Source organism: Oryctolagus cuniculus, chromosome 18, assembly GCF_051225735.1.
Source record: "Oryctolagus cuniculus isolate XC-2025 breed Fujian yellow rabbit chromosome 18, ASM5122573v1, whole genome shotgun sequence".
Taxonomy (NCBI): domain Eukaryota; kingdom Metazoa; phylum Chordata; class Mammalia; order Lagomorpha; family Leporidae; genus Oryctolagus; species Oryctolagus cuniculus.
In genome coordinates this window covers 77,028,684-77,054,118 of record NC_142884.1, presented here as the reverse complement: position 1 = coordinate 77,054,118, position 25,435 = coordinate 77,028,684, and the positions used below count along the sequence as shown (strand labels likewise).

At 63.6% G+C, this 25,435-nt stretch overlaps 1 protein-coding gene across 2 annotated transcripts; it reads right to left on the bottom strand.

Moving 5' to 3' along the window:
* Nucleotides 1-560: 560 nt before the first annotated feature.
* IRF8 (interferon regulatory factor 8) lies at nt 561-20,210 on the bottom strand. Of its 2 annotated transcripts, none has more exons than XM_051829272.3 (9): nt 20,064-20,210; nt 16,981-17,155; nt 10,679-10,862; nt 8,376-8,464; nt 6,974-7,079; nt 6,082-6,129; nt 3,410-3,796; nt 2,471-2,586; nt 561-2,013 (listed from the first exon to the last, which is right to left on the bottom strand). In XM_051829272.3, the coding sequence occupies exons 2-9, from the start codon at nt 17,152-17,154 to the stop codon at nt 1,837-1,839; spliced, it is 1,281 nt and encodes a 426-aa protein (XP_051685232.1). In that variant the 5' UTR covers nt 17,155; nt 20,064-20,210; the 3' UTR covers nt 561-1,836. The 2 variants fall into 2 exon arrangements, with proteins under 2 accessions (XP_051685232.1, XP_069917961.1); XM_070061860.2 differs by lacking the exon at nt 20,064-20,210 and adding an exon at nt 19,039-19,341.
* Nucleotides 20,211-25,435: the final 5,225 nt, after the last annotated feature.

The window sequence follows — 25,435 nt, the reverse complement described above, 5'->3', positions numbered from 1 at the left end:
AGAGCCACAGCATTGGGCAGAGGGAGGAGAGGGGCCTCTACCACGCCCTGGGAACTCTGTGAAAGGCTCTCACTGTAACCGCCAGGTGAAACCAAGAAGCGAGGGCGCCCAGGTGAACCCCACCGCCGCATCCTCGCCTTGGGGAGAAGGGCACCTGTAACACGCGACTGTCACAGCCGCACTCCAGGGGGATCAGCATTCACGAGGCCATGGCCGCAGCCACGCCCCCAAGATGGGCAGGGAGGGGGCTGCCTCCCGGGTCCCCAGGGACAGGGGCCAGGAAGCCCAAGGAGAGGAAACAAGAGGCAAAACTGAAAACAGCGAGAGAAGCGGGGCGGGCAGCAGAGAGCTGCCTCCGGCCCGGGACGGTTCCGGGTGTTTATTAATTCTTATGCATTAAAGGGGGCGTACAGGGAGCCATCGCCCATCCCTGGTTCGCTCCTCAAACGGCTGCAGCAGCCGCCACGCTGTGGGTTGTTACTTAACCCCCTCTCGGAGACCCGAGATCTAAGGAGAACCAGCAAGTACTCGACAGTGACCCAAAAAGAGCACACACAAGCTTTATAAAAGAGCCTTTTATTTTAACAAAGAACGAAAGAAATCGAGATACTTTTAAAACTGCTACAAAAATAAATACCGCTCGGCACGGTGGAGATGCTGCCTGACGCCCCTCTGAGCACCTGGGTGAACGTGTGGGCGGGGCCCTCCCGGCACAGAGGGGCCCCTCCACCCGCCTTCCCCTCCGTCCCCGTGCGCCCCACGCATCGGCAGGGCCCCCAATTCCCACACAGCACAGGTGCGGGGTGAACTGATCCCCTCTGGGAACCATGGCTGCCGGCGCTGGCCTCCCACCCCCCACACCTCCCAGAACCCCTCCTCCTGCCCTTCCACGGGTAGGGGACACACTCGGAGCTGGGGTGGCCCAGGCTGGGTGACACAGGAGTGAGCACAGAGACGGGATCTTCCCTCAGCGGGGCTGGACTCGAGGGAAGCACTCGGACCCTGCCAGTGCCCCCAAAACCGCCTGGGGTCTACACCCGTGGTGGCACTGACTCAGCCAAATCAGCACTGTGCCCTGGGCTCAGACCCTGGCAGAATGAGGGCCTGCAGGGGCGTGAGGCACACGGCAGGGGCCAGTCTCTGCCGTCCCCGTGCCGGCCATGGAACACCCAGGGGCACACGAGGTGTGAAAGTGTCCGAGTCTCCCATACTCGCACGTGCGCTGGCCGTGGAGTCGGGCGGCTTCGGGAGGGCCCGGGATCGCGCCGCGGGAGGCCTCTGCCAACAGCCAGGCCGTCATTCCAAGTCCTCCTTCGGGCTTCTGGCCAGCATTGCGAGGCGGGGCGGACACGTGGCGAGCAGCGGCGGACGCTGGAACTGGCGCCGCCACCCCGAGCCGCAGCGTACCCCGCGGGCTCCCGCTCCAAGACAACAACGGCTTCGCCGTCGCACATTAAGGGGAGGTTTGTAGCTCAGGGTTCTTAAATCTTACTAAAACGCTTAAAAGACACTTCATGGAGAATCAGGCACAGGAAATCATAAACCCGCGAGCCTCACAGATGAGAGAGATCCCTCGTCTGCGCAGCTGGTTTGAATCTCCAAATCCCTTTGCTGGAAGCGGCGGCCGGCAGGGGTGCGCACGCCGGGCTCTGGGAACAGCAGTGACCCCCAAATGCAGCAACAGGGCAGCCAGTGGGAGGCGCACAAGACAGGAGCTCTGGCCCTGGCGTCCGGGGAGGGGGTGTCCCAGCCCGGCCAGAGGGACCCGCATCCTGTGTCCTCACAAGAGTAACGCGAGGGGGAAGCCAGGCCCGGGAGCAGGGCTCCGGGGATCGCCTAGACGGTGATCTGCTGGTTTTCTCTGAAAAAGGGTCTCTGGTGTGAGGCGCAGATCTCCGGGAACATCCGGAAGGCCTGGTCCGGCTGGGGCTCCTCGGGGGTGTGCATCATGGAGCCGGTGCCGCAGCTCTTCCCCGCCTCCTCCAGCAGCTGCCGGACATACAGCTGCTCAACCTGGAGGGACGGTGCGCAGGTCAGACACGGAGGACGGACGCGAGCCGGGGCCTGCCTGGACCCCCGCCCTGAGCCGGCGCCCCAGACATTTCACTCGGGTCTCGGCCACGACAGGCAGATGCCAGAAAGGGCTGCCGACGCTCCCACCATCGCGGCACGGTCCCCTCCGTGGGCAGGGCCCCGCCTCGCCTAGTCAGTCCCAGAGTCTCTTGCCTTCGGCTACCGTTAAGGAAGGGCTTGCCACGGCCTTGCCTGTCCTCAGACACGATGGCAAGGCAACAGGTGGAATCCTTCCGGAGAAGAGACTTTGATTTTGAAGAGTAAACCAAGCATAAATGAGTCCTGGCCACCAGAGGACGGCTGGAGGTGGCAGGAATCCCCCATCCTCCAGCCCCAGGATAGCCTGACCCCAGCAGGGGTCTGGGAGCCCGGACACAGGCCCGGCGGCTGCTCTCACCTGCACGAGGATGAGCTTGGAGCGCAGCGGCGCCGTGTCCGGGAACTCCTCCCCGAAGCACAGCACCACGCGGCCGTCGGGGAGCCGGCTCTGGCTGCTGTAGAACTGCTGCAGCTCTGCAAGGACAGGGACCGCGCTGGGGGCGGGGCTGGGGGCGGGGCTGGGGGCGGGGCCGGGCAGGGGCTGCCCCGAGCCCGGGGACGGAGGCCAGGGCACCACAGGGGCACGCTGGCTGCCCTGCCGAGCAGCTGCGGGCGTGGCCTCCACCGGGGGAGGTGGGCTCTTTAGTGGCCGCGGCTGAACACCTTTCCTGGGACCCACGCCCTCCTGCTCCCCATACACCACGTCTACTCCCATCCCCAGCGCCAAAGGCACACGGGCTACAGCCCCGTGAGGCCTGGCGCCAGAGGGGCCTGAAGTCCCACCCGAACCTCCGCCGTGTCCAAACTCCGCAGCCTCGCCGGGGAGCTTGTTAGAAGGGCAGGCTCCCGGGCCCCCTCGCAACCCCAGAAACAGAGGCGCCGACCCTCAGGGACCACCTCCTCCCCTCCAGGTGGGCCCCACACCCCCCCCCCGAAAGCTCTCGGGCCAGCGCCCCCGACACCTGCCGCCAGCTCAGGCCCTGCTGGTGCTGGGTGAGCACAGCTCGGAGCTCCCATACAAGTCCCCGGCACCATGCAGGTTCTGACCCGGGCCTGGGGACGGCCTGGCGCCCTGCAGCTCAGCCCCACTCCCAGGTCACGGGTCAGAGTCCGGGGGCAAACGAGAGCTGCAGCTGGGGGATTTCTCTACTCTCCCAGGCAGCACGAGCAAGAGGCTGACTGCACTCCGCGTCATGCGTGGGAAAGTCGGGGCAGAGAGGGGCTCCCCGGGATCTCCAAGCAGGAAGGGGCAAAGCAGGATTCCCGGGTGACCCGGCCGGGGCGGAGCCGCACAGACCTCGCAGGAACTGGCTCGTGTCGAAGACCTGCACCACCTCGTCGCGCTCCAGCTTGTTGGGCCTGCCCTTGCAGGGCACGGCGTTGCCGCTGCAGAAGACGCGGCCCTGGCACTGGCGCCTGACGAACACGCCCTGCCGGCTGCCGTGCAGCAGCACCCCGCGCTCCAGGTGCCCGAACAGCTTCCGCGTCACCTGCCGCTGCCGCTCGCTGGGGATGGCGTCGGCCGGCGGGAAGCGCACCAGCTCCAGGCCCTCGGGCCCGTACATCTTGCCGCCGGGCAGCCCCGGCTGGCTCAGGGACAGGCGGCAGCCCTCGGGGCACGTGGTGGTGGTCTGGCCCATGAGCTTGCCCCCGTAGTAGAAGCTGATCACCATCTGGGAAAAGGCTGTGGACGAGAGGGGCGCGGTTACTAGGGCACTGCTGGCGGCTGGCGGCTGGCGTCTGCCGTGGCTCCTCGGGTGCTAAACCTGAAACCGGAGAAGACCCTCCACCCAAAGCCGCACCCTCCCCCGAGAGCGCCCGGCCTGGAAGGCGGGGGAAGGGTGCACAGTGAGGCCTGAGTCCCTCCTCGCCCCACCCGTTCGCTCTGCCTGCAGTGACCTGAGGAAGCCGGCCTCAGCTCGGGGCTCGGGAGCTCTACGCCCGGTACCTGGAACCTCCCCTCTGAGCAGGGCCGAGGCCTCAGACGGGCGGGCATTTACCGAGGCGGCTGAGCAGCCCTACTCCGAAACCCTGAAATCCAAAATGCCCCAAACCCTGGACCCCTGGGGGCGCCAACGCAACGCCACAAGCAGAGAACCTGTGCTGCGTGTCCGGTCACGGCAGGCAGGGCCTGAAGGCACCCACAGGCCCGGCACACGACTCCATCTCGCGCTCAGCCCGGGTCTCGGCCCGCGGTCCTCCTCACGCACACGCAGACCCCGCACATCTGACCGGGAACCCGAGCCCCGCTGGCCGCACGCCTCCTGGACAGGGGACGCTCAGGCTGGGTGGCTCCTGGCTTCAGGGGACCCTTTGACCTTTGACCCGTTTGACCCCTCACTTCCACTGAGCAGCAGGCGCTGGTTGGCCTCTCCCAGGCCAGGAGAGTTGAATCCCCGTGCAAAAGACGCTCGCGTGTTTAAGCGAGAGGAGCACAGGGAACGAGACGCCAGGGCAGGGGTAAGGTCCCAGCTAACGCAGGAGACTCCAAGACCCCGCCTGTACCAGCCCTCAGCTGACAGCGTCGCGCCCACCACCAACGGGCTCACCGGGCATGCAGCAGGCAGCTCACGGCGTCACCAGGCACCCGGACCACTGCAGGGTCCAGGGCACACGGGACCAACACCCAACCGTGCAGAGCTCACACAGAACCCCCTGCTCTCCCCGGAAAGCCAGGCAAGTCGGGCCTGGCTGGGTCGGCAGGCCCATCAGCCCACAGGTGCCACCTACACCAAGCAGCCACGTGGGCGGGGCTTCCTGCTGCCTGTCACCAGCTCTCTCACTGCCTGACCTCAGCCCCGACCCCGCAGAGCTAAGCACAAGGGGCCCTGACACCAGCTGTCCACAGTGAGCGAGCTGAGCTTCTAAAAGGACAGTCTAGACAGCTCCGGCACGGCCGAGGAAGCTAACCCCCTCCCTAGACGGCCCCAAATGCACCATCACAAGTCCTGGGCCGTGGCTCCACGCTACCCAGGTCACAGGTCAGTCTCTAACCCTGGGCCTCTCGTGACCACAGTGGCTGCCGGCGCACGGAAAGCAGGTGCACAGACGTCTGTGTGCCCTTGGGTGACAGATGAACCCTTCAGCCCACAGCCCCTCGGTGAAGTCAGAGGCAGAACGGTCCCCAGGCCCCAGGCGAGTTCCTGCCTTCACAAAGTCCTTGCCCCCAAGAACCTGCGTCCAGCACCGGCCCTGGGCAGCCCGTTCCCTCCTCTGCTCCCCCAGGCCAGCCTGAGGTCCCCTTCTCACAGAACCCAGCCGATGGCGGCACACAGCCTGGCCTCCCCGCCAGCAGCAGCTGCTACCCTCCAGCCTGGACGCCAACTCCAGCGCCGCCCGCGGAAGCCCCCCTGCCAGAGTCCTGTGTGGAATCAGGGGGCTGCTGGGACAGCACTGCGGCCCCTCTGCCCACGAGCTGCGTGCTGGGGCCCTGGGCCTGTGACATGGCAGTGGCCACACCTGTGAGGGCGGGGGCTGGGAGGGAGGGGCAGAGCTGAGCAGGTGTCTCAGTGCCAGCCCAGGTCCCACCCTGTGGCACTGGACAGCTGTCAGCCGCCACAGTGCCACGTCAGGAACCCGGGCGTGGGGAGGAAGCAGAGGAGACTGGGAGAGGGGGGAGCACACTCAGGGACCGATCGCGTCAAGAGCACGCCATGGAATCCTCGCATGGCTCCTTTGGGGCGGGCGCTGGTCTACACTGGAGGGCCTCAAGTTCACGCTCTCCACCGGGGGCCATGCAGGGCGGCAGAGCCCGGCGGCCACGGCTACATCCGTTCCCTGCAGCACCGCTCTAGGGCGCTCTTTGCCCGACCTGCCGGCCCGGTCCAAGAAGAGGCTCAGAAAGGCCAGCCCCGTGCCTGCCCCCCAACCAGACAGGGAGAGGGAAGGGGGCGCCCAGCCTCCAGGGAATCTCAATACCCCCCCCCCCGCATCAGGCATCACCCCACCCCCACCCGCCAGCGCCAGTACCTGAGTGGTGCGCGTCATAGGCGGCGTAGCCCGTCACCAGCGGCAAGCCTGCGGGAGACACAGACAACAGTGCAGGCGCCGGCCCAGCGCCCCCCGGCCCAGGCTCCTCGAAGGCCCCACCGCAGGCTTCCGCTGAATTCAGTGTTTTTCCCTCCCAGAGCGGTTGACCCATTGTTTCATAAATGCAGAAACCAGACCCTGACCGAGAGGTGGGAGGGGGACTTCCTCTCTTCTCTGCCGCGGGGTTTCTGCCCCTGTGCGAGTGTGACCCCGAGGGGCCGCATTTCCTTCCACCCCGAGGGCCTGGCCCCAAAATATCACTGACTGCGTGGCCCCCCAGCGGAGCCCAGGGTCGGCAGCAGCCGCCCCAGGCTGGTGACCTGTACGGTCTGCCGGGCAGCTCGGGAGGCAGCCGTGCAGAACGCAGGAGCAGCCTGGGGGCTCTGGGAGCACTGACCACACAGGGCAAATGTGCATCAAGCCCTGGGGACCCCAGGGTGCAGGCCTGGAGCCTCCGTTTTACAGACGGTCAGCTGAGGCTCGAGACTCAAATCCCGGTGTGAGCCACTTCCCGTTCCCAGCCCGAACCCCCTCCCCTCCAGGAGCCCAGCTGCCTTCAACCCTGCAGGGCGCCCAGTGCGTGGAAACAGGCGCAGAGCCGGGGGGGGGGGGGGGAGGGCACCAGGCGCAGCTCTCCAGACCCCCCCTTAGCTCCCCCAGGAGTGTGTGCGGAGCAGACCGGGCACTGCACCTGCCCTCCTGGGAGGCAGTGGCACACGGGGCCGAGGGCTGTGTCTCTGGGCTCAGTTAACCCCCACTAAGACCCAGCTCCCGCCGCCCGCCCTCTCCGTCCCCAGCTCTGCCTGGCAGCAGCCGGGCTCTGCGTCCTCACCTGCGCTGGGCTGCTGCGCCCACCAGTCTGGGAGCAGCTGGCTCCTGCAGGCCTCCGGCGGGGAGGGGCTCCTCTTGATCATGCCCATGTAGTCGTCCACGGACGGCTGTGCATCGCAGGTGAGAGAGAGGCTGCTGGTCACGGGGCCTCCGGCCTGAGACTCCCGCGTCCGCAAGCATGAACAACGCCAGTGCAGCGAAGCCCACGCAGGCACCGCTGACTCACGAGAGTGAAGTCCAGCAGGCTGAGCAAGCAACCCACGGGCGGAACCACCAGCCTCCTGGGGCCACGTCACACGGTGCGCCAAAGTCTGTGCCACGAAACTTACACGCACAGACTCCAGCTCGCACCCAAACCAACCTTCCTGATCCACTCTCCAGGACCTTTTTAAAGTTCCCTGCGAAATCCACGGTCCCTTCACGCGGCCCTGCCCGTGGCAGGCGGCACATTCCGGGCTGCCCACCGCCCTGATGCCCTGCGGGTTCGGCCCAGTTCAGCGACGCCGCTGCCGTGCTGGGAGAACCTCACCCCGTGAAGCACCCTGGGTTCTGCCCCGACCCGCTCCTCAGAGGACATTGATTAATCCGATGAGGAAACTTGGAAATCTGCTTTCTTGTGACCTCGGTGTGACACTGGATGACTGCCCCGCTCAGCTGAGCTGGCAGAGGGCAGGACGCTGCTGGATGGACACGGAGCCAGCACCGCGCTCGCTCCACGGCCGACACGGAGCGGCCGTCTGCAGAGGGCCAGGCGGCCGGGGTGGGGGGGCGACACCTGTGTCCTGCAGGCTCTGACAGCCCCGCTGCTCGGGCAGAGTCCATCACGGCTCCGTGACTCCGGCCAAGCGCCCACACGGGACCCGCCCCACCGGCCAGGGCTGCCATGTCCTCCTCGCAATTCCCAGAGAGAGGGGCGTCCAAAACTGGGGTACAACAAGCCATGTGCTCTAAGCAGACCCTGGTGAGCCTTCTCTCCCAGCCTACTGCCTGGGAGTGCACGCTCAGCTCCCACAGGCGTGGCTATCTGGTTTCCCAAGCACTGAAGGAATAAAACCTACGTCTTCAGAAACCAGCAACCCCACAGCCATGCAGGCCACCAACCCGGGCAGCAGGGAGGGTTCACACGCTGCTCCCAGCAGCTGCCGGGGCAGGCGAGGGGCCACGCAACGCGCTTTAGAGATCGTCGCTCAGCGTTCACATTCTGGAAAGTTCAGAGCTGGAGCAATCGTCACACGCACACGCACACACACACACACACACAGCCGGTGGGATGGGGTGCCGGGGGCGGGTGCCCCGTGGGTCCTCCCCCGCGGGCGGACGCGGCACTCCCAGGGCAGCCCAGGGCCCGATGCCGTCACACAGCTGCTGGCCGGGAGACACGAGGCCTCGGCTGCCTCCCCTACCTCCTTGATGAGCTCCTGGATGTCCGAGCGCCCGCACTCCATCTCCGGGACCTCGTTCACGCCGCCGGGAGGCACCACGCCGAGTTTGCCTGCGGGAAACCAGACAGACACCATGACACGTGGCGCGGCGCCATCCCAGCCACCACGGGAGCCCCATCCAAGTTTTATTTTTATTGCTGAGTTTCAGGAAACAAGAGCTGTGCGCGTCTTCGCCGGCTGGGGAAAGGCGAAGACGCCTTGTTCCCATGCCTGGGTCATCTGATCCGCAGTCAGAAGAGAGAAGTGGGGGTGGCAGCTGTTCTGCTAACACTTCTGAGAGACAAACACAACACGCTGGCCCCTTCCTGTGTCGGCCAGGGCCCGGATGTACCGGCTCTGACTGCCCACGGGCACCACACGCACAAGCTGGGGTGCCTGAAGACACCCTAAGATTCTCTGGTAAAACATGATGGCGGGCTGGGTCTTTTTTTTTTTAAGCCAGGTGGCAGGAAGTATCTTTTTAGCCTTTCCACGTACACACGCGTGCACTGTGCACCCATGCGCCGCGCCGGGGAGCCCACTGCTGCCCGGCTGGCACCAGCCTGAGTCAGCAGCCGCCTGGGCCTTCTGGGCCACCCTCGGTCTCACCCAGACCCTCGCCCTGCAGTCAGCGCGAGACAGGGTTGTCAGTTGCAGGGCCTCACAAGCACCCAGCGTGTGCTCCTTCCTGAGTTTTGATTCTTGGGTTCAAGAGGTCATTTTAAGCTGCAGAAAGGGGGAGCGGGGCAGACGGGGCGCCCCCCATGTGAGGGGCAGAGGAGAGGGGCCGTGGGGGCCACGATGCCTCCTGGGCATCCACAGTGGCAGGGATGCGGGCCGCACCCCAGGCTATAAACAGCCGGGTCACCTGCCAGTCAAGCTCGGCTGACTCCGCGGGGGCGGGGAGGGGCCCCAAGAGGGACTTCCTTATTGCTGCGAATCGCGATTGAGCTTGCGGTGATGAAAACTGATCCAGACTGGAAAAGACGGCGGCCCCTGCCAGCCACCCCAAGATGTCCTACCCCAGCAGGCCACCTGACTCTCCAAGGAGCGGTCAGCGTGCTGGACTCACTCCGTTCCTGCGATGTGACTTATCTAACTTATTTGAAGCGCAGAGTGGCAAAGAAAGAAAAGCAGAAACAGAAAGAATCTTCCATCCCCGTTCACTCCCCGGATGCCTGACACAGCCAGGGCAGGCCGGGCGGAAGCCAGCAGCCAGGAGCTCCACCTGCTCGGCACGGGCGGCAGGGGCTCCAGCACTCGCGCCGCCCTCCACTGTCCCAGAGCAAGCTGGACAGGGACCCGAGCAGCCGGGACGCCGCATTGCAAGCAGGAGCCCGGCCTGCCGCGCACGCCAGCCCCTGGACTTCCTACTGCCATGTGGAGGCGGGTTCACACTCGGTAAGGATGGGAGTTAGCTAAGCCCCCGGTGACCAGCAGAGGCGAGGACGCCCAGACCGCGGTCAGTCGTCCATCAGCTGGGCTCCGCTTCCTGCCTCTCTAACCAACAACCCCGGCGTCTCATCTTCTCTAAGAAGCTGTCACCGTGCCGGCTGCCTGGCTAGCAACTCTCCCACAGGCTCGCTCGTACGTGAGTCACGGCTGGAACCGCTCCTGGCCTGGGCATCGTGGGCAGTGATGCCAACCTCGAGTCTGTGCAGAGCCCCGGGAAGTCTGTCCAGGGCACGACTGGGCCACCGACGGCCACCAAGGAGAAGACCACTGTGTGGCTTTGCAGCGGCTAAGACAATCCCTGCCTGAGACCCGCACGGCGCTCAGGTTCCATCTCACGCGCCGGCTCCAGGTGCACAGCGCACCACTCAGAAAAGGATTCTGGGGCCAGGTCTGATCTGATTCGTCTGACTGATTAGTGATGTCTGGCAGAGCACGGCCACGCGGGCCACAGCATGGCAGATGTCTGCTGTCCTTGCTCCCCTGGGATTTCAGTGTGGAAGGCACTCGAGCTATCCCATCCCAGAGCTTCCAAACAACGCGGTGACGGAAGAGGGGCAGCCTGGGATCCAGAGCTTCCTCCTCCATCCGGTCCCCCCCCCCCGGGAACTGCTAGGAAACAGGGTTCCTCGTCAGGGCCCCGTGCCCGTGCAGCCGCGCGACGGAGCCTGGGGAGCCTGGGCCCCAGCCCCCCCGCCCTCCCCGGCCTCCCCGCCACTCAGTGGCCGGCAGACGGCGTGAGGTCAGCGCCTGCTCCTGCAGAGGGCAGCAGGGTCCCGCTGAGCTGGGACTGCAGGCCCAGACCGCGGGCAGGGCAGCCTTCGCATAGTTACATTTTTGCTCCTCCTCGGGGACGATTCGGTAAACTTTGTACGGCTCAGAAATGTCCAGCTGGGATCGGTCGGTCACTTCTTCAAAATCCGGGCTCTTGTTCAGAGCACAGCGCAGCCTCGTCTTCCAAGTGGCCGGCTCGGCCTTGTCCCCTTCCTTAAACTTCCCCTTGAAGACTGCCCAGGCCTGAGGAGAGACAGAGAAGCGGGTCAGCGGCCAGCCCGGCCCCGGGAGGCTCCACTGGCCACGACTCGGGTCTTCAATCAGGCCACTTTCCTCACCTCGGGTGCAAAGGCCCAGGGTGGGGAGGTCCCGCAAGCTCACCCGCAGGGTCAGAATCCAGCGCAGCCCGAGGCCCTGCCCGCTCCCGGCCCCTGGCCCTGCCCCGAGTCCTTCCCTGGACTGAGGGGCCTGGAGCTGCCCGGGTTAAGCCACACAAAGAGGAAGTCGCCGCCAGCATGTTCAAAACAAAGAGCAAGCTGTTGCTGTCAAATCAACCCCGAGCTAAAATTTAGCGTGAAAAGGGAACATTTGCAAAAAAGCTAAAAGTGTGGTCACCCCTTGCCCTGCTACTTTTAATAGAAATTTCGCTCCGCAGTTTTGCATTTTTTCTCAGCTCTCCCCTCCCCCACCAAGGCACTGTCGAAAGGCGACAAAACCCTCCTCCCTGGGTGCTGCCCTGTCCTGTTCTGTTCCGGACAGCTCTGCTCTCCGATCCCTGAGAACCTTGGGATCTGACCGAGGACCAGCCGACTGGACACCTGGTCAGAAGGTGGGACGGGAGGAGGGGTTCAGACACCCACGTGGGGCTGGCATCGTGGCACAGCAGTGAAGTTGCCACGTGGGACGGCCACGTCCTGAGTCGCAGTGCCTGGGTCAAGTCCCGGCTTCTCCGCTCCCTGCTGACGCACCTGGGAGGCAGCGAGGATGGCTAGAGCGCGTGGGCCCCTGCGCCCAGGTGGGAGCCCCAGATGGAGCTCCTGACTCCTGGCTTCAGCCTGGCCCAGCCCCCGCTGTTGGGGCGCTTGGGGGAACCAGCAGAAGGGTGACCACTCTGTCTCCACCTCTGACCCTGCCTTTCAAATGAAGAAACATTTTAAAAATAAGTAAATAAACATGTAAATGGATATATTGTAAGATTCCAGGATTGGAATAAACACCAGCTCCAGGAGGAAGCCACCATCGGCTAAAATTTACCTGCAGCCCTAGGTGACGTCAGGCAGTGTCCCCAGGCTGAAAGGACGGGTGATCCGGAGCCGCCCACCCCACTCAGCACCAGGCCACACCAAGAGGACAGCCACTTTCCAAGGTGACCTGGCCCGGGATTAAACGCCAGCTGCACTAACTTCCAAGCCAACGAGCTTCCAGCTGCAGTTAGGGGTCTTTTTTAAAACTGTTTTTATTGGCTTATTTTGTTTATTTAGAGACAGAAAGTTTTCTACCTGCTGGTTCACTCCTCAAATGCCCACGACAGCCAGCGCCGGCAGGCCGAAGCCAGGACCCTGGAACTCAATCCATGGGTGGCAGGGACCCAAGTAGTTGAGCCGTCTCCAGGCGCCTCGCTCAGTGCACATGGGCAGGTGCTGCACCTGACGCACACCCAGCACAGCCGCTCGAGCCCAGTGCACACCCCGGTCCCCTGGGAAGCCTGAGACACAGCCCGGCCCCGCCCCCGCCCCAGGCCCTCCTTCGGGGGGACCGGTCAGGGCTGGAATCCGAGGCTTTAGCTGCTGCCCAAAGACGCAGAGAGAGGCAGCCAGCGCCTCAGCTGCAGAAACAGTGCCAGGGGAGCCACAGCCCCTTCCAGACAGTCCCGGCTTCTTCTCCCTCCCAAAACTCAAGAACACTCATCGTCCCCAGCCAGCAGTCTCTCCTCCGTTGACGCAGCATTTTGCACGTAGGGTCGGGGTGAACGTTCCTGCCAGTGTCCTTTGCGATGCGCCACCTGATCCCCCGCTACCCGCGTCGCCCGCCACGCACTGATGCTGCTGCTGTTTTCAAAGAAACACAAGAGGGAACAGGGGCCGACTGAACTCGCACGTCCCACTGTTCCCAAGGCCCCTCCCCCAGCACGGGGCCCATCAGACGCCAGTGGCTCCCCCTCCCCTAGTTACGACAAGCTGTCCCCAGGCAAGGGGGCGGGGCGTTAAACTGGTGACCCCTCCCTCATCTGGGAAGCACTGGGCTAAGCCAGGTTCCTTGGAAACTTGGTGTCGAGGCCGTGCTACAGCCGGCTGGAGCCCACGCGAGCGGGTGCACACGCAGGACGGTGCTAGACTTTGTCCTCCATTCAAGTGCACACTCAACCCGTGTGGAAAGCCTGCTCATTCCACCCACCAGAAACGGGGCTGGCTGTGTGACACAGGGGTTAAGCCACAGCTTGGGGCACCCACTTCCCCCGTCAGGGTTCCTGGATCGAGTACTGCTGCCTCTTCTGATCCAGCTTCCTGCTGATGGGCTTGGGAGGCGGCAGGGAACAGGCCAATTGGGTCCCTGCCACCCACGGGGGAGACCAGGATACAGTTCCTGGCTCCTGCCTTCAGCCCAGACCAGCTCCAGTGTCGCAGGTTTTGGGGGAGTAAATCAGCAGATAGAAGTTCTCTGTCTCTCCTCTCTTTCCCTCTCTGCTCTGTCATTGTGCCTTTCAAAATAAATAAATCTTTAAAAAAAAAAAAAAAACACCAGGGCTTGTGGTCAGGACGCGTGCTGGCCTGCCAACAGGTGCCAGCTTAGCCTGAGCCACGTAACCGGCAGGTACCCGGCCCTCCAGAGACCTCCTGGGTGGCTCTACAAGCCCAACTTGGCTGGGTGGTCTCGCGAGGTCTTCCAAGCTACCACTAGACAAGGCAGCTGCCTGAAGCCCACCAGCGGCCACTCCAGCCTGCTCCGGCCGCTCACCGGTTTGCACTCGCTGCACCTGGCACAGTCTGGGGGCTGGGTGTTCTCTTTCAGAACTTGAAACAGCTGTGCCACTAAGTAACTCAACTCCCCTACCCCCACCAACATCTTTATGAACAGGGGGCAAAATGCTTTCCCAACAAGTCTGAGCTGACGCCAGGGGGCTTCAGGTCTCTGCCGCTGGCTGAAAGGAGCCGGTCCCCCAGCAGGGGTGTGCGCTGAGGCAGCCCACCTGCAGGCGCGAAGGAGCCCCTGGTACCACAACCTCTACAACCCACTCGCCAAGGCAGGAAAACACTCAGACTTCTTCCTAGCTCCTCATTTTTGAAAGATTTTCTTTGAATGTTTGAAAGAAACAGGTTCTAGGGTCCCAGCAAAGCAGATAAAGCCTCCGCCTGTGGCACCAGCACCCCGGGTTCTAGTCCCGGTCGGGGCGCTGGTTCTGCCCCGGTTGCTCCTCTTCCAGTCCAGCTCTCTGCTGTGGCCCGGGAGTGCAGTGGAGGATGGCCCAAGTGCTTGGGCCCTGCACCTGTATTGGAGACCAGGAGAAGCACCTGGCTCCTGGCTTCGGATCAGTGCAGCGTGCCGGCCGCAGTGGCCATTTTGGGGGTGAACCAATGGAAGGAAGACCTTTCTCTCTGTCTCTCTCACTATGGAAAGAAAGAAAGAAAGGAAAGAAAGGAAAGAAAGGAAAGAAAGGAAAGAAAGGAAAGAAAGAAAGAAAGAAGGAAGGAAGGAAGGAAGGAAGGTTCTAGGGGCCCGGCAAAGCAGATAAAGCCTCTGCCTGCAAAGCCAGCATCCGATACGGGCACGGGTTCAAGACCCGGCTGCTCCACTATGGACCCAGCTCCCTGCAGTGGCCCGGGAAAGCAGTGGAGGATGGCCCAGGTGCTTGGGCCCCTGCACCTGCATTGGAGACCTGGAGGAAGCTCCTGGCTTCAGCCTGGCTGGTGCAGCCATCTGTGGAGTGAAGACCTCTCTCTCTCCGTCTCTCCCTCTCTCTAACTCTGACAGTCAAATAAATAAATAAATCTTCTTAAAAAATGAAAGAAACAGGTTCTGGCTTAGCGTGAAATTCTGAAAGAAGGCCCTCCCTGACCAAGGCCTCACCGGCGACGTCTCCCACGGCAAACTCCCGCCTGGCGGCCGCCCAAGATAAGAACCTCCCAGCAGATGGAGGCGCAGAGCCCAGGGGAGCCAGGCAGGGCCACTCGGCCTCCCTGTGCCCAGGAGGCAGCCCCGTGCCCCTGCTGCCCCCAGCCCAGCCGAGATTGTGCCCTCGTCTCGGATTGCCACACGCAGCGACTGCGTAACCAACGGAAACATCGGGAATCTTGCGCATGCTGCTGGGCGCTGTTGAAACGGCCGTGGAAAGCGTTGCACAAGACATAAATCTGGGGCTGTGGCACACGGGGGAGCCGGGAATCGGGCGGAGGCAGACACCTGCGTCTCCGTCGATGAGACACTCGCCAGGGCTCCACGGCCCTCTGCTCCCGCACCCCCACGTCCATGCAGGCCGTTCCGCTCACGTCCAGCCCACAACTCTGCCCCCAGCATCAGCGCCCCAGTCCACCCACTGACCCTGGCCAACCTCAGCTCCTGGGGGGCTTGCAATGGACAGGGGACGACTGTGCCCCCCGGGGACACCTGTCCACATCCAACACATGCGTGGCTGCACGCTGGGCGGGGCAGTGTTGCTGGCACCTGGTGGGCGGGGGCTGGGGCCGCCACACATCCTGCAAAGCACAGGACAGCCCCCACGCCCATGGCCTCCCAGCCCGGAACTCTCTCCCTAGTCTTCAGCAATGTCCCAGCCCGAGATGCTGACAGCACTGAGGTCCCGCAAACCAAGAATGCCCAGCCCAGCTGACGGGAGGGGACCCGGGCGCTGATTAAATGTAGCAAAGTCTTCCCCAAGAAGATCGCCACAGCGCCAAAGGCAAAGACCACACGCAGTCAGCCGAGAAGGGCCCGGCGACGTTGACGGCCACAGCAGGTGCTGGTGTCCCAAAGCCTGGCGCCGTCCAGGCTTCCTCACCTGGCGTCCCTGACCAGAAGGAACCTGGAGGACACGCAGGCACCAGGAGCCCCCTTGCCGGCGAGAGCGCACACCCTCACAGGGCCGTCAGGAGCTGGCACCAGACTCTCACGGAGAAGAATCGGACGTGCACACGCCACAGAACCACGCAGAGGCTCAGCCCCTCGGCCGCCTCGGCTCCACAGAACAAGGACGGCTGAGGGGCATCTTAAGCCGACCTTGACTTACTCACGTTCCCTCTGGGGTCACAGTGTAACCTCTCCTCCCTCTTACACTCGGGTCTGAGACAGCCCCCCAGGCCTGAGAGCCAGGGCTGTCGTGGGTCCTGCTGGGCTGTGCTCCCCAACCTGGTCTGATTCTGGCCCCTCCCCACACTCCATGTCCCCTGCCTGTCCCCAGTCCCCAGATGCCCACGTAACGAGCAGGCTGGCAGCGGTCTGCAGACCACCTGTGGTGCACCTGTCTGCAAACGTGGAAGTCTGGGCTGACTTTGACCTAGGGCTTTGAATCGCCCAGGGCTGGAACCTGGGCGTCTGGGGCTTTAGAGACGCCCAGGGGGACTAAGAACCCACAGAGGATTCTCAACAACCCAGCCGGGTTGCAGAGCTGGCCTGCCCTGGGCCAGGTCTCCTGTAGGAATCTAGCAAGAAGCCTCTGCTCACTGGTGGGGCCAGCGGTTAGGACCAGGGGCACGCGGGGGGGCCGCCTGCATCCGAACACCAGCTCACAGTCCAGGAAAAGCTGGAGACCCCAGATGAGCGACCCCCTCTTGGTGCCCCCGCAGAGTGAGGGTGAGAATGGCATGGACCACAGACGACTGTGCGAGAGGAAAACAACCCAGCAAGCCGGGCCTGGCCCAGAACACGCCCTCCGCCACCAGGAACTCCGGATGGCTCCTCTGTGCGTGGGCAGGTGCTGCCCTCAGGGGAGACAGCACTGTTTAGTCACTGCTGCTAGCTCAGGACCACCTCTCCCCGCGTGACCGGACCCCCTCTCCGGCGTGACCGGCCCCAGAGGGAATGGCAGTCGGGGCCTCAGTCTCCCCCACTGGCCCTAGAACGCCACACACAGGTGACGTCACCCCATGATATCGTCACCGCAGGGAGCAAAGGTCTTAGCGTGAGGGTCCTGTGGGAGCCCTTCCCCTCCCTGGACAGGTCCTCAGGGGACAGAAACACAGAGCAGAGAAGGACGAGCCCCAGACCTCCTCACTGGAAAAATGCTCCCCACACAGGGGACCCCAAAACCACGCAGATGGTTTAACATGGCCAAGCCCCCCGGTGTCCTCCTGAGCCCGCTCTGCGTTTCGGACTGGGATGGACGCGGGAGCCCACCCGCAGGGCGTGGCCGGCGCCCGCCCATCCGCACCTTGAAGATGGACGCGTCCACCTCCTGGTTGTAGTCCTGCTTGCCGGCATGCTTCCAGGGGATCCGGAACATGCTCTTCTCGTCGTTTTCCCAGATCAGCCCCGGGTACATGTTGCTGTCAATCTGCTCGATCAGCCACTGCCGAAGCCGCCGGCCGCCGTTCCGGTCACACATCCTTGGGAAGACAGAAAACCTACTCTGTGACGTGTGTGACGCGTGCTGTCCCACAGTCACGGCAACCCAGGCAAACCAGAGGTTCGCAGCAAAGGTGCTGGCTGGGGGAAACCCAGGGGCTCCGGGACCCCGGCCCCCCGCCAGGAGAAGCCCCCGAGGGCTTCCCGACTCCAAGTCCTGAACCAAAACTGAAAGCTCCCCGGGGGCGCGGCGGCCAGCCTCCCAGCCGGTGCCACCCGGTTCTGGCTGAATCCTCGCAGGCAAACGCAGCCACACCGCCGAGCTCCGCCCTGAGCATGAGACGGAGCGGACTCACTGAAGTGCACGGATCTCCCGTAGGCGGCCATTCCCCTCGGAACCAAGCTGACCAAGGACACCCAGCAGAACCTGCGTCCGGTAGAATCCGGCCCCTGTGCAGCCCGCGAGGCCACCGCTCCCAGGCTGCTCCTGGACAGTGGCTTCGTGATACGGGCTGAGTCGGGAAAAGAGAGAAATGGGGTCCCCTTCTAGCCTCGCCACCTCTCAGCAGGGGGAGCCGGGAGCATCAGTGACCCCGTCCTGGCTGGAACTCACGATGACCACGGGCACTTGTGTTTGCAGCATTTGATGCACCTGGGGCGGTGCCGGGACCTCAGCAACCCTCCCTCGGTAAGAGGGCAACGGGCCGTGTCCCCCGGGAGCCCCTCCCACGTCAGTGTGAGAGGACTGTGGCTCCAGATGGAGCAAGGCAGGCCACACCCTGATGGAGGGGCCCAGCCGTGCAAGGGAGCCCAGATCCCCGCGGGAAGGGCTCTCCTCCTGGAACAGACAGCTTTACACTGGGGAGGGAGGGGGCGGTAGGGGGCAGAGGGGACGGGGAGGGGAGGAGAGGGCGATGAAGCCGTACCGACCATCAGCCAGCAGTTACAAGAACAGTGCTGGAAATCCCCTAGGCAGCTGGACAGACGCCCACCCCAAAAAAAAATTGTAGCAAAAAAGCACTATTTTACTCTTCTGATTAAAATGTGACCGCTTTAGGCAAACAAGCTTTAACCAACTGGCGGAAACAAGAGACAACGTCCCCAAGAATGTGGCCAAGCAGTGGTCAGCGCCGGCTGTGAGAAGTGTGCCTCTTGGCAACCTGAGGCTCCCTGCAGGCGGCTGTGCGGGGCCAGGGGCCAGCGAGAGGGAGGCCAGGTCCCCCAGGGCCAGCGCTCACTTCTCCAGCCACCAACCCCAGCCGCCCAGCTGATTTCAAAGGAGGCGATGGGCGTGCGACAGAAACTGGACCTGAGCCTCTCCAGGACCCCGGCATAGCCAAGGGACCCCTCGCGGAGATGGCGAATTCTAAAGCAGCCACCGTGTCTATAAGAAGGGACGCAGGCAGAGCGGGAGCCTCGGGAGAGAGAGGAATGAAACACAGACAGGTAGAGAGAGGCGCCTGACCCTGTGCCTCCCAGAGCACAGCACAGCCGGGTGCAGAGTCCTACAGCTTTCCCGGGGGGATGCAAAAGACCCTGCTGGGGGCGGGGGGCAGTGCTGTAGGAGCACAGCAGCGGGGCGGGTGCTCCTGCCCACCCCCACCCCGCCGCCCTGGAAGCCCCGTGCTAGGGCGCCCTCACTTGCTCACAGCATCCCTAGCAGGTTCGTAACTCCCAAACCCGGACAGTCTGGTGATTTCTGGAGAAAACGGGGCAAAGAGAAAGAGAAAGAGAAACGGCAGTGAAAGGAGAGTGAGTCACGGGGCAGCCCGGCAGGGAGACACCGGGAGTCGTCCCCACCAGCCCCTCTCGGCTCCGAGGGAAAAGTGAGGTGCAGGACCCCTGCCGCGGCCCCGGGCTCTGCCACTGAGAGCCGTGAGTGCCTTCCCGGGTCCCGTCCCACCCACAGCCCTGGCCCAAGGACCTTTGCGATCCCTGCCGATTCTAGGCACTATGAAAAGCCTAGGATTCCACGGGCGTTACAAACATGATCCATAATGATTTACAGAAGACCAACAAAGCGATTCCACCGAACGCCGCCGCCGCCAGGAAAAATCGGTGCCCAGTCACATGCTCCCGACTTCCTCTTCCTCCGTGTTGAAGCGATGGTTCTATCCGCCAGCTCCTATCTGCAGTTAATCTGAGTCCCCATAAATGCGTCCAGGGGTCAGGCTTCCCAGGGCAGCCTCTGCCCCCGCCTCCTCGTCCACACGGAGGACACAGCAGGCACCTGCTCCCGCCACGGGGCTGCGGGGTGCCCACTCTGGTCCCCGCAAGCCCTCACCACCCCTGGACCGACAGGCATCAAAGCCATTTCCCTCCCTGGCCCCAGTCAGGGGACAGACACACTGCCAGCCCCCAGGGGAGGAAGCTGCCACACCCCAGAGGCACAGGTTCAGGGCGTCCTTCTCCGTTGGTTTAAAAAAAAAAAAAAAAAGTAGGCACCATAGGTTGGGAGGAGACTTAACAATTTTGGAAACGTGCGTGTCCAGCGTCCACTCCTCAGCACCGCCCAGCCCGGGGCGGCTGCCCGGCTCATTTCACAGCCTAACGACTCTCCGAGCTGTGCCTTCCACACTCCCTTTCCTACCTGGGCTGTGATGGAAGCCAAGGACCCCAGCCCAGACTCGGAACTGAGATCAGTCATTCACCAGAACTGCCCAGGCCAACCCCGGCGCACCGGCGGCCAGGACCCTCCAGCCCCCTCCCCCAGGACTCCAGGGGCCATAGGGCAGGTCTCGGCATTGGACGAAAAATAAGACTTGTTGTTGGCCACCCATCTTTGGGGACAGACCAAGGGCAACCCTCGCCCCGGGCGCTCACCGCGGCCCCACGAGGCCAGGGAGCAAGGCAGGGCGAAACCGAGGCACAGGGGGCGGCCTCCGGCTCCACCCTGGAAAGCCTCGCGGCTTCGCCCCGCGCGCAGCCCATCCCGCCCAGCGAGCCTACCTGCCGCCGCCCGCGTTCGCGCCCGCCGCCCGCGTTCCCACGCTCGCCGCCGCGCTCCCGGCGACGCAGCCCCGGGCTCCCGGCGGCGGCGCGGTTTTAAGGGGCAGGGCGGGCCCGGCGCGCCGAGCGAAGGCCTCGCGGGCCAATGGCGCGCGAGAAGCGTGCGCGCGCCGCCCAATCGGCTCGGCCCGGTTGACCCGCCTTCTCCTAAACGCCGGCCTTTCCGAGAAACCACTTTGCTGGCCGAGCGCCCGCGTGCGGCGTGGCCGAGGGTCCAGGGCCTCTTCCGGAGCCGCCACCTAGCCCCTCGCGTCGGGCTCGGGGTCCGTGGGCGGCGCGGGAGGGGGGTTCCCGGAGAAATTCCCGAGGGGGCGCAGGGGCGTCGCGTTAGGGTAAAGAGGGTGATGGGGCCCGGCCAGGGCAGGGGTCCGTGCTTCCTCTGCCCCCACCCAAGGCCCCCGGCTCGGGCCCACTTCCTGGAGTAGCACCAGACGCGCGCGCCCCACCCCCGACCCGCGGAAGGCTCCAGGCACGTGTCCTCGCTGCGCGGCCTTCGGAGACCAGCCGCCGGCCAGTGGCCCCGCGCGGTGTCCACTCCTGACGTGCGAGAGCCAGGGGGCCCCTCGGGAAAGCCGCCGTCGCACACTCGCGGCCGAGGGAAGGGGGCCCCCGCGCCCTGCGCCCGGAGCCCCTGCAGCGCCCGCGGCCGGTGCACCTGCGCCCCGTGCACCTGCGCCCGTCCTGGTGTGAGCTGGGAGTTAGCGGAAGCGTGGCGGTGGCCGTGGGGGCCACATTGCGGACGGAAAGAGAAACCGGGAGAGCCGAACAAGGAAGCTTTTCCCTGTCCCCTCCGAAAGGAGGAAGCCCGGGGTCGCAGCTGATTGACAGCCCCAGCTTACCCGGCTGCCTCACGCGCTGGGCTTTTCCAAGAGAATGTCTGAAAAAAGGCATCTGCCCCAGAATACAAAAACCGCTGCAAACTTTAAAAACGTTCAGATAAAATCCTCAAAACGTGGCAACTCCGTGAATGTAATTATCGCTCAGTAAATGTCTCCGATCTGAAAACCATTTGCAAGTTAGAAAATACCTGGTATGAATTTCTTCATACAATTACAAAGTCCCCGGCACCAAACAATTTCAAATGAACTTATTTTTTAAACGGGCGAGTTCTTTACGCTTCCCCAGATGGAGGTGGGGCTGTTTGAATGTTTGCTGTGTTGCGCGGTGCAGCTCCCAGAGCTCAGAGCACATCGGAAGCCTTTGAAGCGGTTTTTTTTTTTTTTTTTTCCACAGATCCGCCTCTGGAGTCCCTGACACCGACTTCCCCCAGCGCTGTCCCTGCTCGCGGACTCCGCCCTGCACCTGCCCCAAGGAGCGAGCGGGAGCGGGGAGCGAGCAGAAGTGGGAGGCACTGCTGGCGGTAGATGTCACTGCAGGTCCAGCAGGCGTCCTCACCAGCCGCCTCCCTGCCTGGGGAGGGCTCCCAGCTGCTCTGGGCATCCCTCGAGCCCCCACCGCGTGCCCAGGACAGCACGGGCACACGATGGGTGGGCTGTCTCGGATGGTCCTGCACCCCCAGCAACTCGCAGTCCCAAGGAATCCACGCTCACTTCCACGGCAGCCCCCTCCCTCCTCGCCACGCCCCCAGCGAGGGCCTTTCTGTCTGGCAGCTTCCCCGTGGTTGTCACAGGGGTCTCCTCCTGCCGTCCTTGTCCCTGGGGCAAGAGGAAGAACCCACACTGTGGCCCCGTGGTCACAGGTGAGGGACGTCTGGAAGCAGGGACCCAGGGACACCCCTCTGGGTCCCCTCCCCGCCCCACCACACAGCCCCTTGGAGGCTGCCTCAGACCGGTTCCCACCAACCCACCAGTGGTCCGAAGCCCTGGCAGCCCCTCCCTCCCTCAGGGAGCCCCTGTGCTTTCTCCCCACCCCCCTGACTCCTATCTTCCTGAGCCCCACAAACCACCTCCTCCTCCTCATCTCTCTGCCCACTTCTCCCACGGCCCTCCCCTCCCAAGTGTCAATCTTTCTCAGTGGGCAGTGACCGAGAACCGGCCTGGGGGCAGATCCCTGAGGGCCTCCCGCTCTGCCAGGGTCCGCCTAGACGACACCGTGTCCCCCAGAGCTCCAGCCCCAGCATGATTACCGGGGGGTGGCAGGCAGGGTCAGAGACCCCCGAGGAAGTGATCGGCAAGCCAGGAGGACACTCCCCAGAGCCCACTGTCCCGGCTCCCAGAGCTGTGGCTTCCAGCCTCCGTGGCTGCCGGGGTTGATCGGTTCAGCCCCAGGTCAGGGTCCACAGTCCGAGCTCAGACGGGGCCCAGCGTGGGCGGTGCAGCTGGCGTAAGCGTCCGACGGGGTCTCCTACCTGTGCTCCCCGCATGGGATCAAGTCTATCCCCTTGGCCCTGTCGGATCAAGTCTATCCCCTTGGCCCTGTCGCCTGCACTTGAACAGGTGCCCCTCCCCCTCAAGACAGGAATGAGGGTGACGGGCACTCCTCCGGTTTCAACCCCGCCCGGCAGCGAATCAGAGCTCTGCAGATTGCGGCCAGGAGGAGGTGTCCCGCCCCCTCCTCAGCCCCGGCTCTGGCAGGAGCCGAGGTGCCTGAGATTCGCAGGTGTAGATGCGCCCAGGGGTGCTCCCTGGGGACTCGAAGCCCTGGAAGTCCAGAGCTGAGGGGCAGAGTGGGCTCGGGAAGAGGAAGGACAAGGGCGTTGCTGGAGAGGGTCCCTGACCGAGCGCTTTTCCCGGGGGAGCCCCCACCTCTCCAAGCCTGAGCCTGGGGCAGGGTTTCCAGCGAGAACTGTGCTGGCCGAGGGAGCAGTCTCCTGACAGTGGGGCTCCGCCTCCTGCCCTGGAAACCCAGAGAAGTTGTGTGAAGTTCACCAGAGACACAGAGAGGACCCTTAGCCCCCAAGTGCCAATCAACTGTGCTACACCCGCCCTCGGGGGAAACACCACAGAGCAATAAAATGGAGCAGCAGCTGCACAGTCCATCCCGACGCGAATCTCGCGGGCACAGCGTCGCCTGGCAGGTGCCCAGGCGAGAGCACACCTGGGAGTCTGATCTCAGCCCCACAAAGATCAGGATCGGGCAGGAATGACAGCTCTGAGAGCAGTGACCCCTGGGGGGGGGGGCTGAGTGGGGGCTGACCGGACAGCCACAGAGGGCCCTCCTGGAGCTGGGGCGTGCTGCACCTCGACGAGAGTGGCGTTTCCACAGCTGTGTGCACATGTACAACCACCATCCTGCCTAAGGATTGGGCAACTGCAGGGGAGGCCCCTCCCCAGACCTTCTCAAGGTGGCCAATGAACACCCAGCCACGGGCACGCGCAGCCCCAGGGCTCCAGGCACAGTCAGCCACGGGCACGCGCGGCCCCAGGGCTCCAGGCACAGTCAGCCATGGGCACGCGCGGCCCCAGGGCTCCAGGCACAGTCAGCCGCGGGCACGCGCGGCCCCAGGGCTCCAGGCACAGTCAGCCGCGGGCACGCGCGGCCCCAGGGCTCCAGGCACAGCCCAGCTGGCGACTCCCCTGGGAGAGCCGAGGATCTTGTCCTCAGGGAGAGGGTAAAGGCCCATTCGTAGTTTACTCACAGAACAAACAAGCGCAGCTTATCAGGCAGTTAAACACTCGGAGGGACTAGCAGTAGTTTCTCTTTCGTTGACACTTTGCTCTCCTTGTTCAAAGTGGACTTGGATGATAATCCGCCAGGTCCTAATGTTGCCCCAGTCTATTTCTTGATTCTAGGAGGAAAACCAGCAGAAATCTGAGCCGTGGCCACATCTGCTCATCACCTAAATTTCATCCTTTTAAATACGCTGTTCGTGCCTGGGGTGTAGGATCCGTGGCCCTCACCCACGCGCAGAAATAGTGTCCCTGAGCACCCGTTCTCTTCTCCTCCCAAGGTGGCCTTCACTGACGGCCTTGCCCCGACGCAGACGGCTCTGCACAGCGAGAGGATTCTACGCGCAGGTCAGAAGATTCTGGGACTTCAGGGCTGCTGCCGGGGGTACTGGTCTACCGAAAATCGAGATCCTGACAATAGGATCACAGACATGGGCGTCTTTATATTTAGATCTAAATATCCAGGGCACTTAGCAAAGAGGCGGAGTCCCAGGGGGAGCCTCCGGGATCAGACTCAGTGCGTTCGGGGTGGGGGCTCCGGGAGTTGCACACTTAGCAAGCACCAGCAGGCGTCCCCGACAGGCTGATCCAGTTCCTGCTGTAGCAGGCTTCGAGACAGCAAACCCAGCTCTCAAAACGCACGGCCAAACCACGCAGGAAACCCAGAGCAACCGATTTAAGTTATTTTTATTATAAGTGTATTTATTTGGGAGACATAGAGAGAGATCCTATCCACCAGTTCACTCCCTGAATGCATCAACAGCCAGGGCTGTGCTGGAGCCAAAGCCAGGAGCCTGGAACGCAACCGGGGTCTCCCAGGTGGGTGGCAGGAACCCCATCACTTAAGCCAGCACCTGCTGCCTCCAAGGTGCACACCGGCGGAAGCCTGAGTCAGGACCCAGGAGTGGAACCCAGGCTTCCGATGAAGGATGCAGGGGTCTTTGGCACCGAGCCAGACCCCCGCCCCTAATCGCGAGTTCCCGGCATGGGAAGAAGGTCCTACAAGGGGCCCCTGGAGCTGCGTCTCTGCCATGGTCCTGACAGGCAGGTCTGCCGCTTCACTTCACGCTTCTGTGGCTGTGGTAGTTGCCGTCGGCGGGCAGAATCCGGCCCCGTCCTGACCTCAGTCCACATAATATGACCTGGGCCTTAATGATCTTCCTGGAAATGGGGCGTGGTGCCTGGAGAGACAGCGCACTGCCCCTTCCCGGAAGCAGGCTTGGCCACTGTTAAAGATGACAGCACTGTTTCCTGTCATTTGTCATCATGGCCACGTCCCAAGATTCTGTGATCCCAGATCGACTTCACTGTCACTTAATGGATCCTCGACAAAGACTTCCGGACGGGAGCAGTCAGATTCAGCTCCGGTCTCCTTGCCTTCTGCGTCCTTCTCTGCGGCCCGTGGGCGGCTGGGCTGCCCCAGGTAAGTCCCCGGGGCTCAGAGGTGAAGAGCGGTCCCGTGACCCTCAGAGCCACATTCCAGAACCGAGCACAGAAAACAAAGAGGAGGAGCCGCCTTCGCTAGGAAAAGGGAAAACATACAGTCTGCACCCATTTCCGGAACACCGGCCCCTAAGTCGTCGCGTTTGGTTCCCAAACAGCGCCGTGGGCAGGGCACTTGAAAGACAGGGAGCCTGCGAGCCCGGTGGCCACAGCCTCTCACCTTCAAATCCAGGGCCGTGTGCCCTCCCCCACGGGGCTGCGCCCAGGAGCAGAGCAAACACATGCCCAGGCTCCTTCCTC